The 22,835-nt window shown below is 42.6% G+C and overlaps 1 protein-coding gene across 3 annotated transcripts in view; it reads right to left on the minus strand.

The window, feature by feature from the left end:
• Positions 1-1,645: 1,645 nt before the first annotated feature.
• The window catches only part of SV2B (synaptic vesicle glycoprotein 2B), a 65,309-nt gene continuing 44,119 nt past the window's right edge, over positions 1,646-22,835 (minus strand). For 2 of the 3 annotated variants that reach the window (XM_008687651.2, XM_040642756.1), the window contains 4 exons: positions 11,465-11,598; positions 8,915-9,115; positions 4,851-5,010; positions 1,646-2,428 (listed from right to left, as the gene is read on the minus strand). In XM_008687651.2, coding sequence (XP_008685873.2) covers positions 2,245-2,428; positions 4,851-5,010; positions 8,915-9,115; positions 11,465-11,598 — 679 coding nt within the window. In that variant the 3' untranslated portion in view covers positions 1,646-2,244. The remainder of the gene's footprint in view (positions 2,429-4,850; positions 5,011-8,914; positions 9,116-11,464; positions 11,599-22,835) is intronic. The other variant, XM_040642755.1, reaches the window with a different exon arrangement.

Consider the following 22,835-nt stretch of genomic DNA (forward strand, 5'->3'; position numbering starts at 1 on the left):
AAAATTAATCAGACGTGAGATTTACAAGATCCATCTTAACTACAAATGCAGACTCTACCTGCTTTGTAAATTTCTTAAGCGGTAGAGGCTCAGTAAATCGTATCATCCCATTGAAGAATAATGTTACAAGGGATGCAGCCATCTCCGTTTACGCGATTCTCTCCAACAAACCTAGCCACTGCATTTCACATGGTCAGAGTACAGAAAGTATTTTACAGCTATGTTACATTGGGACTCTCCTTATTGATGTAGCCTTTATGTTAGGGGACTCCTATAAAACACTGAGAGAAATGTTAATACACAATAGTATATTTATATACTGGGGGGTCAGGGTGTCATATTGGAGTTGACATGTCTTCCTTCCCTGCAAAGAAAAAAAGAGTGAATAAAGAGGTAGGAGACAAGAGAAAGCAGAGTCAACATTTTAACCATTAAAACTGATCTCAGATCCAAGGTGGAAAGGTGTTGTAATATTTACTCTTTCCTCCTGTCTACCTGTTACTCCAGAGAAAAACAGAAAGAGGTCCTGAAGCGGTCCTGGAGCCTAAGTGTCTCCCCAAAGCTGAGCAAACACGCCATGGGGTCATCATTATCCTGCTTCAGTTTCTGGCGATTTCGGATAGGGACCGTGTGGCACTTGACAGCACTGAGAACACTGCAAATCAACTCGAAGCATGAGTTCTTGCAAACTGCTGTTCACCTGGCCCCGGCCAGTCCACCTCCAGGGACGAGAGCTCACAGCTCACTGCCCTCCCACGCTGGAGAGCTCCAGTGTAAGAAACCTTCCTTTGCTGTGTTGTCAAGACTTCAGTCTATTGCTGACCCTTGCCAAAGCAGTTTTCCTGGGTTGCCCACCCCACCCCACCCCCACCCCCATGCATGTTCCAAACAGGTCTCAGAAAAGAATTCATTTGGAGCACTGAAGGGAAACATGCCTGACATCCACTGCATGCCCTAATTCCCATGCCACTGACATCTGTTTTCAAACGTCCTGAACCGAGACACATAGCATCGATTTCTCATGGGACCTGGCCATGATAACAAATACAGATCATGTTTTACAGCTAAAAGAAACAAAAAGAATTTACGCTTTGGAGAACTGTGGCTACACTTTCCCATCTCTCCCTCAATCCCTCACGTTGTCCGCTGTGTTTTACTCTTGCCTATAAAGAGAGTGCCAGAGGCCCCTGAACCCTTCTGTTGTTTCTGGGGAAGCAGCAGCGTCTAATGCCGGTACCCACGATGGTGAGCTTGTTTAGCAAGTGATCTGCGTAAGAGAGAAAAGGAACTACTCCACCTACACGAAGAAAAGTGCCTGGATTAAGCGAACTGTACAACGTGAGTTTGTGACGTGCATCCTCCTGACAGCGAGTTAAATGGCTATAAGATATTGTGCTTGCATTTCATTCAACCAGACCCAATTTCCTGGGACCCCAAACACCAACTCCTCCCAAAATATGGCTAAAACGCTGGCAAATATTTGCAGGTACCATTTCTGCAAATGAAACCCAGATAGAGTTTATGTACAAGGTTAGTTTACAGGATACGTATCGCATTCAGTTTCTTTGAAGAGATCGAAACAGGAATAAATAGCATATCCTTCAATTCACCACCTCGTCGTCATGGAAAACCTAGGACGCTTGGTTGAGGGGAGAGTAGGTTTCTATAGATATTTCTCAAATTTTTGGTTTTCTATATTAGAGTATCTTCAATGCCATTGTGCCAATTTTCCCATGGAACATTGGATCGGTGATACTTTTAAATGCAAAAATATAAGTATCCTGTACGTCCGGCCCAATATTTCTATGATGACTCTAACTTCACCTGGCAAGTCAGTTTGTTAGGTCATTGGGCTCCGAGAAACTTTATGGAGGAGGAGCTTAAATGTTTCTCGCCCTCAAATTCATCTTGAAATGCAAATAAGTCCTTGCACCTCCCTCTGGGGAATATACACTCCTTGCTCTGTGTATGCACCCACTGGAAGATGTGATCCTTCTTCCCCTGCATGGGCTGGGGAGACCCGAAGCCAAGAACACAGCTCTGGGATTCTAAAGGTGATTCAGGACACCCCCAAGTCAGTCACCTGAGTTACACACGTATTGACAGCTGAAATGGGTCCTAAGCCAGGAGTCACAAAATTAACTTCTCCTCCTGCGTCCTCTGCACAGTGACAGACAGGAAGCGTGGGTGCACTTAACGTTCCTGGATAAGGTTCTTCCACCATTTTCTTTCCCCAGAGGTTGTTCACATCAGGACCTGTTCTCGGGTCTCTGGCAGCCGAAGAGCAATCAGGCCACCCCCAACGAGAGATGCTGCGGCCAGAAGAATGGGAACCACTTTGGTTATCCCAACAAAAGAAGCAAAGATGGTGTTTCCCAGGATGGCGCCAAATTTGCATAATCCATTAAGGATGCCAAAGGCTGTTGCCCTGTGAAAGAAGAAGAGAGTAATCATTCTAAAAGATGAACCAGACCTCCTTGGATGAGAGTGACTGGGTCCTTTCTTTCCCTTGTTGTGAGGGAAGGTATAGTGAAGGTGTGGGAGGGAACTTTTATTGCTAAATGTCAAAGTCGAACATTCTCATTTTAATCAAATTTGGAAATACAGACTAACATAAAGGTGCAAAGGTTTATAACCCCAACACTGAAAGGCAATCACCACTATAACACTCCGGAGTATTTCCTTCACACTTGTTTTCTTTCTCTTTTCAAATATTATCTCTTTGAAATTGTCACAGATAAGACATGCATATTGTGAAACACTGAAAAAACAGAGAGAATGAAGCAGAAAGTGTCACTGTTCCTCCTTAATAACACCCAGACCCTCCTATGGCAGACACTGCTAGATGTCCCTAACTCGCATTTCTCCAAACATAGACTACATTTCCCAGACTCCCTTGCTGTGGACTCTGGCCATGTGACTATGTTTTTAGCCAATGGGATGTAAGTGCAAGTGGCAGCTCCCGAGAAATTTCCTTGAGAGATGTCATGAGTGGTACTTTTTGCTCTCTTCTCTTCCATTTTTCTTCCTTCCATCCTGCTTCCAAAAATGTAGATGGTCTCATCTTGGCGCATGGCTGAGTTCATGAAAGGGTGATCAACAAGATGAAAAGAGCCTGCCAGTGCCTGCTCTTGACTTCTACAGGAGAGAAAAAGGAAATTCCTACCCTTCCTAAGGCTGCAGTTATTTGAGATTTCTGTCATCCGTGGCAAAATCCTAATTATTGTCCTTCGATCACACTTCTGAGGGGCAACTATTTTTTTTTTAATTTTTTTCTTTTTTTTAGTAATCTCTACATCCAACGTGGGGCTCAAACTCACTACCCCGTCATCAAAAGTCACACAGTCTACTGACTAAGCCAGCCAGGTGTCTCCTCAGTGACAACTGATCTTAATCATCTGTCCTCTCATGACTCCATCTGTATACAGAGACTATATTCCCAACACCAGCTTTCTTCTACTGACACAAAATATTTCTTTTTCATACCACAGGTTTATTAAGAATGTGTTCATATTTTTGTACATGAATTTTTTTTTACATTTTTAATCATGTTATATATAACTAGCCTCCAATTTCAATCTTTTTGTCTTCAGAATTTTCTTGGATATTTTCACATGTGTATTTTTCCAAATGAAATTTCCAAAGTGGTCCCAAGCTTCCAGAGGGAAGGAAAAAAAAAATCTCATTGAATTCTGAGGGGACTCTTTGAAGTTAGAAGGAAACAAAAGAAGATTTGAAATTTATGTAAGAATAAATCTTCTTAGAATTTCAGAAAGTATATCTTGACATATATGTAAGTCTTCTGTTTTATCTCTCAGGAAAGCTTTATGGTTTTCTTCACATAAGTGTTTTATCTTTCTTATTGTTCCTTATAGTCTTATATTCCTAGATATTTTATGATTTCTGCTATTATGAAATGGAATTCAGTTTTACTTTTAAATGTTTGGATACATTTTTAAATCCCATATGTTACTAAGTTAGTTTTATTACTGACTACCTTATCAAATTATTTTACTGTTTCTAACAGTCTCTTTAGTTAATTGTCTTGGGTTTCTTAGATGTAAAAATCATATACCATTGAAATAATGATAATTTTTCCTCCTCTTATTTTTTGTAAAACTTAGAAGTTCTTTGGTTCAGGAGAGAGGGGCTCCAAATACGGGCTACTGTGCTTTGCCGTAGCTATCCATCTTCTAATTCCTCTGTCACCAATTTGGGGAATACCATTACGAAGTTTCGCAGAATTTCCTTTACCTTCCACATCACTTCGCACTCCTTTTTGACCATAGGACCACTTACCCGCCATCCTTAAAATTCACAGCTCCCTCTCCATAAGGAGAGATGACTGCTACCTAATGGCTTTGACCCTATGCCTTTCAAACAGGCCTCTTTCCATACGACTTGCACAAAAATAAAAGTAAGCACCAGGCATTCCTACCACATTGTTTGCAAATGCCCTAGACCATCAGGAGTCATCCCCACCTTTATCTGCCCCTGCCTCTCCCCCACCCTTTGCTTATCTAGTTCTTCCCCTTTTCCCCCTCTCTCCCAATACTCTCACCTCTCTGGAGTGCATGATACCTATGGCGTCACCCTCATTTCTCTCTCCCGAACATGGCTTGTACTTGTCCTTTGTACCTGGCCCCTCACCCCACACCATCAGACTTTAGCCTGCTCACCGCCATGCCTATGCCAGCCCCCATGCAAGAGAAACTCAACCACCGAAGAGATGCTTGGCCCATGAAACACCAGAAGGCCAAGATGGCTGTGGGGAAGGATGTTGGAATGGGTAGACTTCTGGCCCAAGAAGTCTGAACACGTCCCAGAGGGGAGCCCAGGGAAGAACCGACCTCTGGTTGGTGGGATACAGCTCCACCGTGATCACATCCAGAGCATTCCAGGCGGCAATGCTGGTGCCACAGAACAGGCACTGCCAGCCAATCATCGCAGACTCGCTGTTGCCAAAAAACAGGAAGAAGCAGCAGACCGCCGAGATTAGCATGGAGCCACCTACGGGGGGAGGTCAAGGGCAGGAAAAAAAACCATGAAGCCCATGTCTTAGACAAGACTGCCACCCATAGGCCTTCCCCTCTCCCATCCTCACAGGTGTGCCTGAAGTAACAGATTACCTCAAGTCACAGGTCCATCTCCACCCAGAGAAAGCGCAGCTTGACCCCCCCCACACACACAGATGGCACTCCAGCCACGGGATTAGAGCCTTTTGCAGGGGTCATGTCACCAGAGTTAGCCTTCTGGAAGGATTGTGAAATCTTCCCTCTGCGGAGTTGCCCAGCCCGGAATTACTGGGGAGGAGGCTGAGGGCACATTCCTTGAGAATCTGTTATGTCCCAGACATCGTTCTGGGTGCCTGAGACACAGCAGTGTCAAAAAATCCTCGTGGAGCTTACATGCTATTGGGAACAGAACTATAAATGAGCTGCAGAAGAAAACCGGAAGGGCCCTGCTGTTGATTCTCCATGTATCCTATCTCCACTCCAGATATCTGATCTGCCCTTCTCAGCCCTGCCCCGGGCCCTGAGAAGTTAACCCCAGGGACTGCATACCTGCGGCTCCCTCGTCAGCTGGGAACAGATAGGGGTTGGAGTATTTCCTCCGGATTCCTGTCTATCTATAAAGCCCTTTTTTGGTCATGGCCTCATCCCCTCCCAAGCCTAGAGATCCTTCCAGAAGCCTCCACCTCCCTGCTTCCAGCTCTCCCTGGGCTCTGTGAGTGCCGTCTTCTCCCTGCAATCCTAGGGGTGGTAGCTGCTGCCAGTTTTGCTAACATCCGGGTATCTCATCTGCCTTATTTGTTTCATAACCCTGTTCCCCCCCCCCGGCCCCCCGCCTCAAAAGCCACATCCCATCCATAAAGTCTCTTCACTAGAACTATCTGGAGTGGATTCTTTTTCCCACCAGCACTCTGGCTGATACGACTCATGATAAGAGGTCTCATTGAAAGAAGGCCATGTCAAATGCTGTCCAAATCCATTCCATCCATCCCAGAAGAGCTTGGGGAGTGTGGAGTGGATGCAGGACAGGGACCAGGAGTATGGCTGGAAATGCAGTGGGAATAGTTAGCAGAAGGAAAGAAAGCGGCTTCCAAACAACCAGCTGGGAAACAGGCCAATGCTCCCCCGCCAGGCATCAGGACCCTGGGGGACCCGTTGCCAAGAAGCCATGTTGGTGGCCTGGCCTCCCCCACAAGGGCTTCCTGAGGGGGTGAAGGGGGCTCTGCCTGGAATCTCCCCCTCAGATCTGGAGCTCCCAACACTGATGCCAAACCCGACTGAGGAGCTGGGACATGGTAACTGTCACCTGAATTCTGCGGATTCTTGGAAGGGGCAGGGCTGTGAGCAGGTCACCTGGTAACATCTTCCCAAACAGCTAGGAAGGAGGCAAACATCTACAGGACCACAAGTGCCTTGGGAACCATATCATCTAAACACATGCCTTCTTCAAATTGGCCAGCCATGGCACCTGGCTTACAGTAAATGTTGACAAATGTTGATTGAATACAAAACATTACCATCAAATAAATCAAGCGATATTCAGGGAACTGACCTCTCAACGATGTTAGGTAATCCTACTGTAGATCCCTGTGGCCCACTGTACTTCCACTCTGTTAATTCTCATTTCCCTTGTGATGGAGAGGCCCGAGTTCAAGTCCCAGCTTCCCCTGCATGACCTTGAGCCAGTCTCCTCATCTCTCTGTGCTGCCTCACTTTCCCTATCTGTAAAATGTTGGCAACAAAATAGTACCTACCTCACCGAGTTATTGAGTGTTAAATATGTTAATATTTACAAAATGCTTGGCACGAAGCCTGACCTATAACACGTGTTTTATAAGTGTTTGTTCAATGAAATTTCTAGTTTATGTCTGTCTCTCCCAGTAGATCATCTGCTCCGTGAGCATGAGCAGGCTGTCGGTTTTGGTGACTGCTCCCTTCCCGTTGTCTGCGGGACACATCTGATGCCCCAGGAGATCTGAGAGGGAATTTGTCTAAGGAAATAGCTCTTTCCTTTCATGGAAAGACTATTTCCAAACAGGTCACCCACGTCCCATCGAGATGTGTATTCAGCATCCAGTGTGTGCTGTGCACTGAGAAAAGCACAGCTGGTCCGCCTCACGCCGGACCTTCTACTAAAGGTCGAAGAAAGAACTGTCTGAGCTCTTAACAGCGCAGCTCAGAAACAAAATACAGACATGAATGAAAGAGGGGGATCCAAAGAATGAGAAATAGTAGTTCCAGCTCTCCAGTTTGGGGCACGTGGCAGAAATCAGTTCTGATCTGGGATACATGCCTGACGCCAAGAAGGGGTGCAGCGGCCACAAAGGGGGTGTCCGCTCTCCGGCTGCCCTGCCTCCTCCCCTCGTCCAGCCTTCCTTCTGCCTCCATGGGGGAGCATATGGCTGTTCCAGGGGGCGGGCCACGCCCCTGCACACGTGCATCCCCCCCACCTCTCGTAGACCCTGCTTTCCCAAGGACGTCCTGGGCTACCCCCAGGGCTCAACCATAGCATTCGCTGTTCAACCTGGGGCTGGAAAGGCCAGGGGCAGAACGACAGAAATGTCACCTGTCTACTCACACACCTTATCTCATTGGTGCAAATGAAGGTATTACTTTCACAATTGTGAAACAGAAGCTCAGAGAAGGAAAGGAAGGTGTGTAGACTGATAAAGCAAATGTCAGCAGAGATGGCCATCTGATTCCCAGTCCCTGTTCTTGCACTGTAAGCTACCTTCTGTGGAAAAGCTCGGGCATGAAGGAGTTAGTCAACCTTGCCCTTCCCCCAGGGGCTTCAGGTCTATCCAGCGCCCCACTCTGACCCTGGAGACAGCTCCATCTGCCATGCCTACATGTGACTCCATCCTCCCCACACGCTGCCTTTTTATGCTCACACTGCTGAATATTCATGCTACTTTTACAATAATAATATTCGATGAGACCCACACTGGCAAAAGATTCCCGTGCCAAGCTCTGATCAATGTGCTCTTCTCTGACAAAATGACTATGTGATTTATTTTATTTCCCTTTGAGCTTTGCTGCTAAGGAGTGGGTATTAATTCTCCTGATCTACTACAACCCTAGAGTAGACCCTTCATGGCGTGTGTATCAGCGTGTTGTTCTCCTCCCCACCCTGGCCTTACAATATATATATTCCTATATATGTTTTCCCTGGCCCTGGGTGTGTATGTTTTGTTTCTCACTTTCCGTGCACAGCCTGTGTTTCTGTAGCAAACTGTTACGGGTCCTGGTGCAGTGAAGCAAGGCATACATGAAAACTTCTAGCATTTTCGAGAACCTACAGGGCACCAAGCACTCTAAGGTCCTCTGGCTACATTATGCTCAAGCCTCACAGAACCCTACCAGCTAGTTATAGGTACAGATATGGAAACTGAAGCCTGGAGAAGTAAAGGAACATGTCCAAAGTCAAATAGCCTTGAGGTGATAGGACTCGGAGGTGAGTCTGTCCACCTCCAAAACCTAAGTGTGATCACTATGAAATCATAATAAGTAACGCAATCTATTTTAAACCCATCAGACAAACCAATGTTCATTGAAGAGCATCTTATATATTTTCCAACAATCATCTTACAAAGCAGGTAGGATGGGCATGTTTAATATCCCTACCGAAGTGCTAATAGTGCATAAGTGATTGTCACGGAATTGCTCGGCTGGGAAATGAAGATGAGTCCCTGACCTGGACCATAGGCCTCAAACTACATCCATGGAGTCCTGGGGTTTTGGAGACACGCCTGCCTCCCAGGCTCCCCACCAGCAGATCCCATCTTACTGTTTGGTTTCCAGTGCAAGATTTCTTTAAGAAAAGAAAAAACCCTCTTCCTTGATACACTTTGAAAGCCACCATCCTTGCCTCTTGGAGGAGATGCGGCACCCTAACTACTCACCAATCATCTTGAGCCTGCCAACTCTATCCATGAGCAAGGCAGAAATGATGTTCCCGGGCAGGACGGACAGACTGCCGAGGAAGCTGACGAGGTAAATCAGGAAGTCATTATCCTGCTCAAAGTCCATGTGGCAGCCCTCCTTCTGCTCCAGAAAGGTAGTGTTGATAAACCGGCAGTTGATGAACTTATGCTCGTAGAGGTCTGGGGAGAGAAGGATACCTTGGATTCAGGTACAGTGGAGGGGGTCTGGAGAGAGATGGGGCAGAGGCGGGGATGGAGTTGTGCCCCCTCCCCGGGCAGGCTGCCCCAAGCCTCCAGCAATCAGACAATTTCAAAGTCAAGGTGATGTGTGGCCAGGTGTGGATGAAGAGAGAAAACTCTATGTAATGACAGCTTCAACTTCGCATAAGCAAAGGGAAATGAAACGAACACTCCTGGAGAGGCACATCTGAATACATCATCTCTCGAGTAGGAAACTGTCCTGTTGCCATCAGTGAGATGACACCAGGGTCCACACCAAGGCCGGGCCACTCCTCCGAGACTACCCAGCGTATACGAAGCAGAAGACAAAAACACTGGGTCCAGATTGAGGTGTCCACTCCAGAGCCCATGCAGAAATCTGAACATTCTTCAAAATAAAAACCATTTGCGGGGCGCCTGGGTGGCTCAGTCGGTTGAGTGTCCGACTCTTGATTTCAGCTCAGGTCATGATCTTGGGGTCCTGGGATTGAGCCCCGCGTCAGGCTCTGTGCTCAGGGACTGTCTGCTTGGGATTCTCTCTCCCTCCCCCTGCTCATGTTCCCTCTCTTTCTCTTTCTCTAAAACAAATAAATAAATAAAATCTTAAAAAAATAAAAATTAAATTAAATTAAAAATAAAATTACAAACCATTTGCTCAGTAGTTTCCAGGGTGGGGAGCAGGGGAGATGAATACGGACAGCACAGAGGATTTTTAAGACAGTGAAAATACTCTACATGGCATGATAATGGTGGATATATGCCATTATACGTTGTCCGAGCCCAAAGAATGTCCAACACCAAGAGGAAACCCTCCTGTAAACTCTGGACTTGGGATGATAACAAATACACCACTTTAGTGGGGGGATGTTGATAATGGGGGAGACAAGGATGCGGGGGCAGGAGTTCTATGGAAATCTCTGTACCTTCTTTCTAATTTCATTGTAAACCTAAAACATGTCCCAAAAAATCAAGTCTTTAAAAAATATAAACCATTTGCTTTGGACCTAGTTCCCAAGACTTCCAACACCTTCTAACACCAACTCTGAGCAGAAAGAGTGCCTAAGTGAGCTCTCAGAAAATCTGGGTTTCGGGAACTGGCTCTGCGGCTGGCCCTCTTTAACCTTCCCGAAACTCCTCCTACAAAATTGGAAAAGTACGCCTGATTCTCTCCATCACTTCCCAGCACTGACATTTCATGACTACTGGTGTCTGCACCAATCCCCACGTATGAAAAAAAAGAGGCAATCTTAAAACTTGGAAGAAGAAACTGAAAGATGCATCAGGTTTTAATGACGAATAGGCAATGTAGCTCTCATTTTTTAAAATTCAGGCTAAAAAAATTTACGAAGGTACATCTCATAATGGATCATTTAGAGACAGAGGGATATTTGGAGGCCAGATATGGAACGTTTCGAGGCGGACCTCATGGAAGAAAAAGATGTTCTCGCATCAACCACGGTGCTGAGGCCCCGGAGAAAACACTAATATCCGCACAATGCATGGAGGTCAGTGGAAAGGTCACAGACTTAAGAACCAAACAACTCAGGAATGAATCCACGCTCCCACAGCTTGCTAGCTGTGGCCTTGGGCAAGGGTGTAAGCCTGGGTTTCCGGAGCTATACAATGGGAGTCATTGTACCTTTCTCACTAGATACAATGTAGGTGAAGCCCCTGGTAAAGTTCAGGTAGTTTTCTTTTGTCTCAACTCCCCTTGGTATAATGTTATTAACATATAATGAGAGCAGTAAAATTAACGAGTGATAGAGTGGTGGGATTTTGTGAATATTTTTTAATCATGGAAGTCCAAAATGGTGCGTTTTTTAAAATACGCTTCTCATCTCACTTTATGCACAAGGCTTGAAAAGATACAATTTTCCCTTTTCCTTTACTACTGTGAGAACAGGAGCCTTGAATTTTGCGACATTCAAATTATGTGAGGTCTTCGAGAATGCACTCCCCACATAAAATGCAGCCTTCCTGGAATGCTGGCTTTTCATCCGTGTCATAGTTTTTTCCTACCGAAGACCTACAGCAGAGAGCGTCGGTCTCCTTGAGATCAGAGCACTCACCCAGAACTTTTGTTTCCACTTCACATACGATAAAACATGCAGACAGATTAAATGCATTGGTAAAGACAGTGCAACTAATCCGTGCCTTACCTGGGGCTAGAACCCATTTCTCTACCCTGACGCTCAGTAGCCGTGTCTGTATATACCTTACTACACCTAAAGCTTATGACTGGGCACTCTGCTTCTTAAATAAGACCAGTCCACCCTTGATACTGTGCACCCACACCGCCCCTGTTCTCACCTGTGTTGTAGAAGATGGTTGATTCAATGGTGCAGTTTTTGAAATAGGTATCAGTAGATGTAACATCTTCGAAATAGCACTCGTCAAAGAACGTGTCCTCAAAGAGGACGTGTTTAAAGTACATCTTTGTGAACCTGTGGGAAAGACATTAGTCCCTGAGTGATTCAACCAGGAAGAGAGAAGACTTGAGACCAAAATGGAAAGCACAGAAAGGCAGAAAAAGGAGAACTTCAAACCCAAAGGTGCTGAAACATTATTTTCCAAGGTTAGTTCCCTATGCCTTAGCTGGTGTTTATGACGGATGGAGGGCACCGGGAGTGTGGAAGCTGGTATCTGGTCCAGGTAGATACGGGGGTTACTGTGCAGCAGCCCAGTGATTCCCAAATGCAGTCATGGACCTTCTGCGTCAGACTCATCAAGATATGAACTAGTGTGAAATGAAAATACTGATCATGTGGCCCTTCATGAGGAGCTTTAAAAACACACAGGTCCGGGCTGCTGGGGTGGCTCAGTTGGCAAGCATCTGCCCTTGGCTCGGGTCATGATCTTGGGGTCCTGGGACTGAGCCCCGCGTCAGGCTCCCTGCTCAGCGGGAGTCTGCTTCTCCCTCTCCCTCTGCCCAACTCCCCCCCCCCGCTCACCGCACATTCTCTCTCTCTCAAATAAATAAATAAAATTTTTTTAAAAAATGCAGATCCCTCAGCTCATCCTAGTAGGTTTGGAAGCAATACATTTGGGAGGGGCTGAAAGTCTTCATTTCAAAAATTTTCCCAACAAAGATTTGGAGCAATAGGCACTTTCATTCACATGGTTGGTAGAGTGTAATTGGTGGAGCCTCTTTGGGGAACAATTGTGCAAAATTTTAAGTGCGCCGTTGCACTGACCTAGAAATACCACCTCTAAGAATTGACCCTATCTGTACTTGTGCACGCATTCAAAGAGATACATTCACTGATGCTCGTTGCAACATTTCTCATAATAAGAACTGATTACTAGACAGATGATGGGTAGGTAGGTAGACAGACACCACACAGTGGCATACCACGTGGCCATTACAGTTTTTAGGTAGATCGATGTGTCTTAATACGGAACAATCTTCAAGGTAGATTGTTAACTGAAAAAAATCCAATGCAAGCTGTGACCATTCATGTAAGAAAGTATATATCCCATATGCCTGCAAATGCACAGAATATGCCCCAAGAGTTACACAAGAAACTGGTAGACGTGGTTGGTCCTGGGGAGGTGCAATGGGATAAAATTCCTTTTTCCTTTATACCAAGCATACGTATTACTTTTTTGGTGAAAAAGAAAACAAGGCTGGAAACAGCTGTGTGACTGTGAGGTACAGCCATGCGTGGGAGCCACCGTTCTACTTCAACTCCGACACGAACTTAATAGGCAAAAGCAGTATTACATTCAAAACCACATACTGCCATGCATCCTTTGCCAGACCTTTACCAAGCATGGTCAAAACTTTTAAGCCAGAAACCTTGGATCTATTTCCATTTATGAACAATTACAACTCATTCATTTGTCTATTCATGTGTTTATATACTCGGTCTTCAGCAAAACGTACGTCATGGTATTAGGTGCTATGCCTACAGAGAGGAAAGACATGGTCCCTGCCCTCAAGTCTAATTGGAAAAAAACAAACAAGCCAGCAGACAGCAATACCATGGGAGTCACCATGATAGAGGTGGCAAAGGTCATTTTTCCCTTCAGGGCCATCACATAACCAAGTCTGCGACCACAGATGACGACCAGCTCTCCTTTCCCTTCATGCTATATTGTACTCTGCTAACAACCCTACTCTAGAGTCACCTGTCATGAGCTTCTGCAAAAAGACCTCCCCTCCCCCAGGAAGAAGGCCTGAGCGAGTGTTTCTCAAAGAGAAGTCCCCAGAACACTTGCATCAGAATAAAACCAAAGGTTGTTATGAAAGATGCAGTTTCCTATATTCCTAGACCTCTTGAACCAGAATCACCAGAGGCAGATGCCAGATTATTTTTAAAATGTGAGAGCCATTGGTCTAGAGAAGCCAAATTATTTTATAGAATTTTTCATAGGGTCAGATTTGCTACAGACGTTTAAACAGGGACCTCCAAAGGCTATCACTGAACTCTTCAGATTTCCATGGAAATTGGTAAGCCTTGTGTTACAGGAAGATGCCTTTGATTTCAAAATTAATGTAATTTGTATGCTGGATATGTTTACTCGGGAAAGCTATTCTTGGAGGCTGTCTCAGGTCTTTGCCTTTCTTAATATATCCTTCTCTTTAATATAGTAATAGGCTGCTGATGTGGCCCTCAGATATATTTTAATGTTCTGCCAAGGGTGGGTGAGGGAGCAGAGCCATAAATCATAATGGGCGTGACGTAAGCAGACCTTAAAATGTATCTCCAAGTGAGTTATAAAAAGCCAAAGTGATAAAGAAAGAGATAAAAGGAGAAAGGGCCAAGGCATATTTTATGAGTCTTTCTATAAATCACCTCCTATCTCTAATTTATATACTGAACTGGTCCAAGATTCTTGGACCTTCAGAAAATATATACTTGGACCTAGTTTCCTTAAAGAGAGGAGGAAGGTAGAAGTCTTGCCTGAATGTACCACATAACTTGTTAAATTCCCCAGTGTCATCATCAGGCCTCTCCCCCACCTCTGATACCACTCCCTAAAAAAACCATGAGTGGAGTCCAGCTTTCAGAGCTTAATCACCAAGAGATCTCAGCTCAAAGCCTGCAAGAAAAGTAAGACCAAGTATCTTATGGAACTTGTCCTGTAAGAAAACAGGAGCCATTGGCAATCCAGAATCTATGGCAGAATTATTACTACAAACACTTTATGTCAGTTATCCTCAGGCCAATGGTTAGTCCCCCAAATGGTAAACTCTGCCAAAAAACTGTATCTGTTTAGTCACTGTGTTTTACTTGATGGCATCCTCAGGAATTCAGTCTAACGAAAGATAAACAAGAAAGCAGATCATTAGAATTTAGTGTGATAATTATCAAGACAGAGGTATGTTCTAAGGTCACTTCAAAGGGGGCACTTGTGATCCGGTTGGGAAAAGCACGAGGTGACCTACCCTGAAGGACAAGTAAAAGCTATCCAAGTGAAGACAGGGAGGAAGTGGGAGGAAGTGCAGTCCAGGCAGGGGGAACAGCATGTGCAAAACATGGAGGCATATTACATACACCCTTTAACTGCCTTTTTTGAAAAGTAGAGAGTTCTCTTTCAGATAAATTAAATCACCTTTTGGGGAGAAAATAAACAAAGGGTACAGTTCTCCACAGCTTCCATACACCTATCCTACTATCATAAGCCTTCCAACTACAGTAAAATGAAATAGAACCGTTTGGAAAAGAACTGGAATTCTAGTCTCTTACACATTATCTCGTGTGAGGGCCTAACCTGAAGCAAAGCAGAGCTTAAAGAAGGGGATTGTTCGCTTCAGAAAATATATGCTTGGACTTAGTTTCCTTAAAGAGAGGAGGAAGGTGGAAGTCTTGCCTGAATGTTCCACATAACTTGTTAAATTCTCCAGTGTCATCATCAGGCCTCTCCCCTACCTCTGATACCACTCCCCAAAAACTGATGAGTGGAGTCCAACCTTCAGAGCTTAATCACCAAGAGATCTCAGGCAAGTCTCTTCTCCTCTCTAGGTTGGCCTTTACAAATCTTTAAAGTATAGGTATTGAAAAGGTGGTTTTTTCCAGCTCTATATGGTTCTATAAATGGGGAGTGCCTTAACTGTGTGTTGCCTGAAAAGAAATAAAGGAGTGGACCTACGATATGGCTATCTTTCTTCTCCAAATGATGAACATATTACTTCATGGAGAATAAGAAGTATTCATGGAAATACTGGTGCCAATGTCAATCCAATAGCCACTCTACGAACATACATTCTCGTGCCTCGGTGGGTCTGCTGGTAAACCCAACTTCTTTTCTTCCGTTTCTTTTATGCTCAACACTACCCCAGTGCGGAAGTCACAAGATCGCATCCTGTCCCTTTTACAAACGTCCTAGAACATGTACAGCCTTTGGGAGTAAAATCTTAAGCAGAATTATAAAAATAGAATATAGGGAAAAAAAGAAATAATAAAGATAAAAGCAATTATTAATTTGCAAGAGGAAAAGAATAGAACAACTTCATATGTAAATATCATTGTAAATATTCTATAGAAGACGTTAATTTAAACATGCTAAAATCTGGAAAGAACACAAAATTCCTTCAACTGGTAAATGGATAAAAATGTATTCGTACATTCACATCATGGATAGTACTCTGCCATAAAATAAACTGTGAGATGTGCAAAAACACGGATAGATCTAAGTACATAATGCTAAATGAAAACGAATAGGATTAAGAGGCTTCGTATTATAGGATTCCATTTATATGACAGAAAGAAGGGCATTGGTTGCCAGGGACTGGAGGTGGAGTAAGGATTGACTACACAGTGGCATGAGGAAATCTGGGGAGTAATGGTATCTGGATTGTGGTGGTTACATGATTGTATGCACTTGGCAAACTCACAGAACTATACTGTAAAAAGGGTGGATTTTACTGTATATAAATTATAAGTTATACTCCAATAAAAAGGAAGTCCCAACAGATTTCTAAGGCAATAATTGCTACCCCCAAAAATCCCAAAACAAGTTCAAATACTGACTAGATTGACTCAACACTCCCACATCCTGTAAGTGCTTAGGAAAAGAGATGTACCCATTCCTAACAAGGTCTCTACTCTCCTACATATCTGACTTTCAACCAAAAATTACAAGACACACAAAGAAGCGAGAGTAAAACAATATTATGTCAGACAAAGTAATATTAAAAAACCAGAAGTAGATATGACATCATTGCTGGAACTATTAGGTAATTTAATATAACTATCATTTGCATATTAAAGCCTTAATGGCAAAAGTGGGTAACATGCGTGTGTGATGGAAAATTCCAGCACACATATGCAAACTATTAGAAATAGTCAAATAGAAATACTAGAAATTTCGTAAAGCAAGAAAACAGATTAAGAATACCTTTGATGGACTCACCAGTAGACTCATCATATTTAAGGAAGGAATTACTTAGCTTGTATATAATTCAAGAGAAGTTACCAAAACTACAACATAAAGAGAAAAATAAAGGGAAACCCTAGAAAAGAGGCTCCAAAGACTTTGGGAAACTCTCAAACAATCAAACTTAAGTGTGATTGGAATTTAAGAAAGAAAAGAGAAAGAAAATTTGGCATAAGACATACTTGAAGGGGCACCTGGGTAGCTCAGTTGTTTAAGTGGCCGACTCTTGATTTTGATCTTTGATTTTTGATCTCAGGGTCATGAGGTCAACCCCTGCATCAGGCTCTGTGCTCCACTGGGAATCTGCTTAAGATTCCCTCTCTCCCTTTGCCCCTCCCCCTGCTCACATGTGCTCTCGCTCTCTCTCTCAAATGAATAACTAAATCTTTTTTTAAAAATACATATTTGAAGAGATAACGGCCCAAAATTTTCTAAATTAATGAAAGAGTCGAACCACAGCTCCAAGAAACTCATAGAACCTCAAGCAGAGTAAATACAGAATAAGAAAAGGAGAAGAAGGAAGAGGAAGAAGGCACACCTAAGTCCACTATATTCAAACAACTGAATACCAAATATGAAGGGGAAATGTGGACGGGAACAAGAGGGAAAAGTCACATTACACTGAGAAAACCAAATTAAAGATTTTAGCAGACTTCTTGTCAGAAATTATGAAAGCCAAACACACATGGGTGAAATCTTCACATTTCTGAAAGAAAAAACTGCTAACCCTGAATTCTATACCCACAAAAATATCCTACAAAAAACGAAGAAGAAATACTTCTAAGACAAGCACTGAGAAAATGTACTGCGACCACAATTGCACTATAAGAAACAGTAAAGTTCCTCAAGCTTAAGGAATATAATATCAATTTACATTTGAAACTTGGATCTTCACAGAGAAATGAAGATCTCCAGAAATGGTTAAATTATAGGCATATCTAAAAGACATTTTCTTTCTTTTTTAAATCACTCTAAAAGATAATTGAGTATATGAAGCAAAAATAGTGGCAATATATTTTGTTCTTATAGCCTATGTAAAAGTAAAATGCATGACAATAGCATAAAACATGAGAGAAAATGAGAATGTTCTACTGTAAAGCTTTCATACTACCCATGAAATTAATATATTATTTGAAGATAGACTGATTAAAGATGTACATTTTAAGCTCAAGGCAACCATTAAAATTTTTTTTAAAGATGAGCAAATAATAAGCCAATAGTGAAGATAAAATGGAACTATGAAAATAATCTAAAATAGAGCAGGAAAAAAAATTTTTAAAAAGAATAGAACAGAAGAAACAGAAAACAGCTAACAAGATAACAGAAAAAGTGGATCCCAATTATATGCTATCTACAAGAAACCTGCTTAACTCTAAAAACATAACAAACGTAAAAAGAAATAAACGGAAATAGTAAACACCAATCAAAAGAATACTGGAGATTCAGTATTTATCTGATAACATCAGATAAAGTAAACTTAGAACAAAGAATATTATCAGGGAATAAGGGGTGCATTGCATAATGATAAAGGCATCAATTCACCAATTAGACAAAACAAATGTAAATGTGTATGCACATAAAAACAGAGCTTTAAAAACAGAAGTCCTATACCATACAGACTGCATTTTCTGTCTATAACAGGTTAAGCATCCGACTCTTGGTTTAGGGTTAGGTTGTGATCTCAGGGTCATGAGATTGAGCCCCACGTTGGGCTCTGCACTCAGCTGAGTGTGGAGCCTGCTTGAGATTCTGACTCTCTCTCCCTCTGATCCTCCTACTCAAACTCTCTCTTTCCCAAATAAGCAAATCTTTTCTAAAAATAGCATTCTGACACTTAAAACGTACTCCCAAATAATTTGTGAGATGAAGAGTAAATGTTACCAGAAAATATAAAATATGTATTAGTAAGCATGGAAAGTTGTTTGAAACAGCCAAAGCAAAATTAGAGTGAAATGTACCGAATTAAATTCATTCACTTTTTTAAAAAATCAAGAAATACAGTAAAGAAACTGAGACATAAAAAAGTAAACCCTAAGAAAGAAAGATTAAAGAAATCAATATTATTACCTAAATATAAAATATGCAGAACTCCAGTAAGACTGATCATAAAATAAGACCAAAAGCACAAATGAACAGTATTGGCAATAAAAAGGGAGGATTTATTATTGCAAATCTAATTAAAACTTCATAAAACAATGTTATGAAGAACTTTGTGACAATATACTTCAAGCTTAAAGGAAATGACTTTCCAAAAGAAAAATGATCATACTCGAATATATTAATGACACTTAAAAATAAATTGGCAATCAAAATCTGCGGCCTCAATTAACAGCAAGCTGATATGGACACAGAGGCTAACTTTACCAAACCTTCAAGGAATCAACTACCCCCATCTTACACAGTTCACTTTAGAAATAAAAGGGGGAGGGGCTATAAACTTGATACCAAATCTGAATGAGAACGATATAAGGAAAATATACACCAATTTCACTTAATCCTAAATAACACACTAGCGAATCAAATTTGCCAATGTATCACTTTGAAAAAATTAACAATGAATTAGTAAGATAAATCTCAGAAATCACATGTGGTTGAAAATCGGAAAAACTATTATTTTAATATATCACCTTAGTAGGTCCAAGGAGAAAACCACATAGTTATCGTAATAGACACAGAAAAATATTTGACAGACTCGATACACTTTTATGATAAAAAAAAAATCTCAGTACACTCAAAAGGGAAAAGAATTTCCTTAACTTTCTAAAGTCTATGATTCAAAAACACACAGCAGATGTTTTACTTAAGAGGGAGACACCAAAAGCACCCACTGAGGTCAACACTGCTCCGATCCATCACGGAAGTGGAGGTCCTAATCAACGAAACTCACTGCGAACACAATTGTAGGGATAAGAAAGGAGGAGATTAGACTGTCATTAACTTTTGTCAGTGTGTCTGTCACATACAAGAGCCAAGCATATCTACCAAGAAGCTATCAAAATGAATAAAGAGTTGGGCCAATGTGTTAGATCCAAAAAAATCATGTATAAAGGAAAAAGGAGGAGGAGGAAGAAAAGAGGAAAGAAACAAGAGAGAAGAGGGAGGAGGAGGAGGAGAACAAGGAGGAGGAGAAAGAGGAGAGGGTAATGACCCCACTCACAACAGCACCAGGAGGAATAACGCATCAGCAATAAGCTTCACAAAATACATACAAGACCGATTTTTTTAAAGTAGACTCCACACCCAGTGTGCAGCCCAGTGCAGGACTTGAACTCACGACCTTGAGATGGAGACCTGAGCTGAAACCAAGAGTCGGACACTTAACCGACTGAGCCACCCAGATGCCCCCATATGAGAACTTTATAAAGAACAGTATAAACCATTATGGAAGGACATCAAAGAATGACTAAGTCAACAGAGAGAAATACAATATGCAATGACTGGGAGACCCTATATTCTAAAGATGTCCCCCAATGAATCCAGACGTTCTAGGTCATTCCAATCAAAATCCCAACCAGCTGTGTTTAATGGGATTTTAGAACTTGATCCTAAAATGCACCTGAAAAAGCAAACAAGGGGCAAAACCAGCCAAGAAAAATGTTAAGAACGAGGTGGAAGAAACTAATCCTCCTGGAAACACAACAAAACAATAAAGTTAATAGCACTGAAGTCAGTGTGGTAAAGGGAGAGACAAATAAAACTATGGAACCAAACACAGAGCCCAGAAACACGGTCATACATACGAGGAACCCCGAAGTGTCACCACATACCAACAGGGAAAAGATGGCCAATTTTACAGATGTGGAAACAATTGGCTATTCACATGGGGGGAATATTGAAGTATTCCCCTTTCATAGACAGAGACCACATCCATGTAAATTAAGGCCTTGAGTGTGAAAGGAAACTTTAAAAAAGAGAAACAAACCAAAAATGACTTTACAACTCCAAACATGAAAGATTTCTGAAATAAGAGCCAAAAGGCACCCATCTGAAAGGGAAAGTGACAAACTTGTCATTAAAATATAGAACATGTGGCCAAGAAAGTGCTCCTAACAGGAAGTAAAAAAGCAAGCCACGGACTGTCAGAGCCAAGAGGAGCCCGAGGAGGCATGACTACTAAAAGGTGACGTGGTGGCTGGGTGTGATGCTGGGACAGAGAACAGTGGGTAAAAGGAAATCTGAGTGTGGGCGCCTGGGTAGCTCAGTCGGTTAAGCATCTGCCTTCCGCTCAGGTCACGATCCCAGGGTGCTGGGATGGAGCCCCACATCAGGCTCTCTGCTCAGCAAGGAGTCTGCTTCTCTCTCTCCCTCTGCCCCTCTGCCTGCTTGTGCGCTCTCTCTCACTCTCAAATAAATAAATAAAATCTTTTAAAAAAAAATAAGGAAATCCAAGTGGAGTATGGATGTTACGGATACGTCCTGATATTGGTTTAGTAATTGTGACCAATGTGTCATAGTGACATAAGGTGTCATAATAGAACAAATAAGCTGTGGGGTATACGGAAGCTCTCTGCGCTACCTTTGTAATTTTTCTGTGAAACTAAAACTGTTCTAACATTAAAAGTTTACTTTCAAAAAAACACCGAAAAATTCCAAATACATAATTGACCCTTGGTTTTTACATACACATTTAAAGAACTCACGGGGGTGCCTGGGTGGCTCAGTCTGTTAAGCGTCTGCCTTCAGCTCGGGTCATGATCCCAGGGTCAGGGGATTGAGCCCCACGTTGGGATCCCTGCTCAGCAGGGAGTCTGCTTCTCCCTCTCTCTCTCTGCTCTGCTTGTGTGCTCTCTCTTTCTCTCTCTCTCTCTCCCTCTCAAATAAATAAATAAAATTTAAAATAAAGAAAGAACTCATGTACTAGAGACTGAATGTTTGTGTCCCCCTCAAAATCCGTATGTTGAAACCTAATCCTTAGTGTGATAGTATTAGGAGGTAGGGCCTTTGGGAGGACTTAGGTCAGGAGGGTCATGAATGGGATTAGTGCCTTTATGAAAGGGGCCCCAGAAAGCTCCCTCCTGCATTTCTCCACGGGAGCACAGAACAAGCAGACGGCCGTCTATGAACTGGGAAGAGGGCCCTCACCAGATCCAGAATCTACCTGTGCTTTGATCTTGGACTTCCAGTCCCCAGAACTAGGAGAAATGAATTTCTGCTGTTTGTAAGCCACCCAGTGAGTGGTGTTACATTACAGCAGCCTAAACAGACGAAGACATTATGCAAATTAATATGAAAATGATTATCCAATAAATAAGATAAAGCCCATGAACAGGTAGAGAAGAAGAAACCTGAAGAGCCAAGAAACACAGGCAAAGATAATCTCGCCAGGACTGGGGAAATACAAGTTAAAGGATAAAGAGATGCCATGTCATACCCCTCAATCTCACAAACCAAAAATGGCCCCAGTCGTAGAGAGATAGGCACACTGATCCTGCCAATGGGAAGTATGGTTAGTACAAGGCTCATGGAGACCACTGTGCACTGAGCCTGAGATGCTCACATCCTCGCATCCAGCAATTCCACCTCTGGCTATCAGGCTAGAAAATTCCTCCCATGAGAACACTTACTGCAGTATTATGTGCAACAGCCAAAAATTGCGAACAACTTAAACGTCCATCAAAAGAAGAACAGAAAAACACATACGGAATACTCACATAAGGACATTTAAATTAATGAAATTGAATTATGCAGCATGTTAACCAATGCAAAGGGTCTTCAAAACCCTAATTTCAGGGGCTCCTATGTGGCTCAGTAGGTTAAGCATCTGCCTTCGGCTCAGGTCATGATCCTGGGGTCCTGGGATCAAGCCCCAGGTCGGGCTCCCTGCTCAGCCGCGAGTCTGCTTCTCCCTCTCCCTCTGCCCCTCCCCCTGGTCAGAGCTCTCTCTCTCTCTCTCGCTCATTCTCCCTAAAATAAATAAATAAAATCTTTTTTAAAAAGAAAAGATTTTTTAAAAACCCTAGTTTTATGCAAAAAAAAACAAGTCGTAAAATTTATAGTATAATTATGCATTTACATATACCACATAGTATGATATTTATCTAAACTTTAAACCATGCAAAAGAAAACTGCACAATGTTTATCGATACAGGAACACACGGGAAAAGTATAAAAACACCCATCAGTGTAAAACACCGGCTTTATTAACGACCGTGATCATTATGCTTTGGGAGGGAGAGGAGTTGCATCGAGACTCACAGAGTGAGCAATGTTCCATCTATTTTAAAATCTGAAGTAAATACAGCACAGTTTATGATTTTGTAAAGCTGGCTGCTCTGAAACGGGTTGTTTGCACTCTCCG

Source organism: Ursus maritimus, unplaced genomic scaffold (genome assembly GCF_017311325.1).
Source record: "Ursus maritimus isolate PB19 unplaced genomic scaffold, ASM1731132v1 scaffold_27, whole genome shotgun sequence".
NCBI classification, from domain to species: domain Eukaryota; kingdom Metazoa; phylum Chordata; class Mammalia; order Carnivora; family Ursidae; genus Ursus; species Ursus maritimus.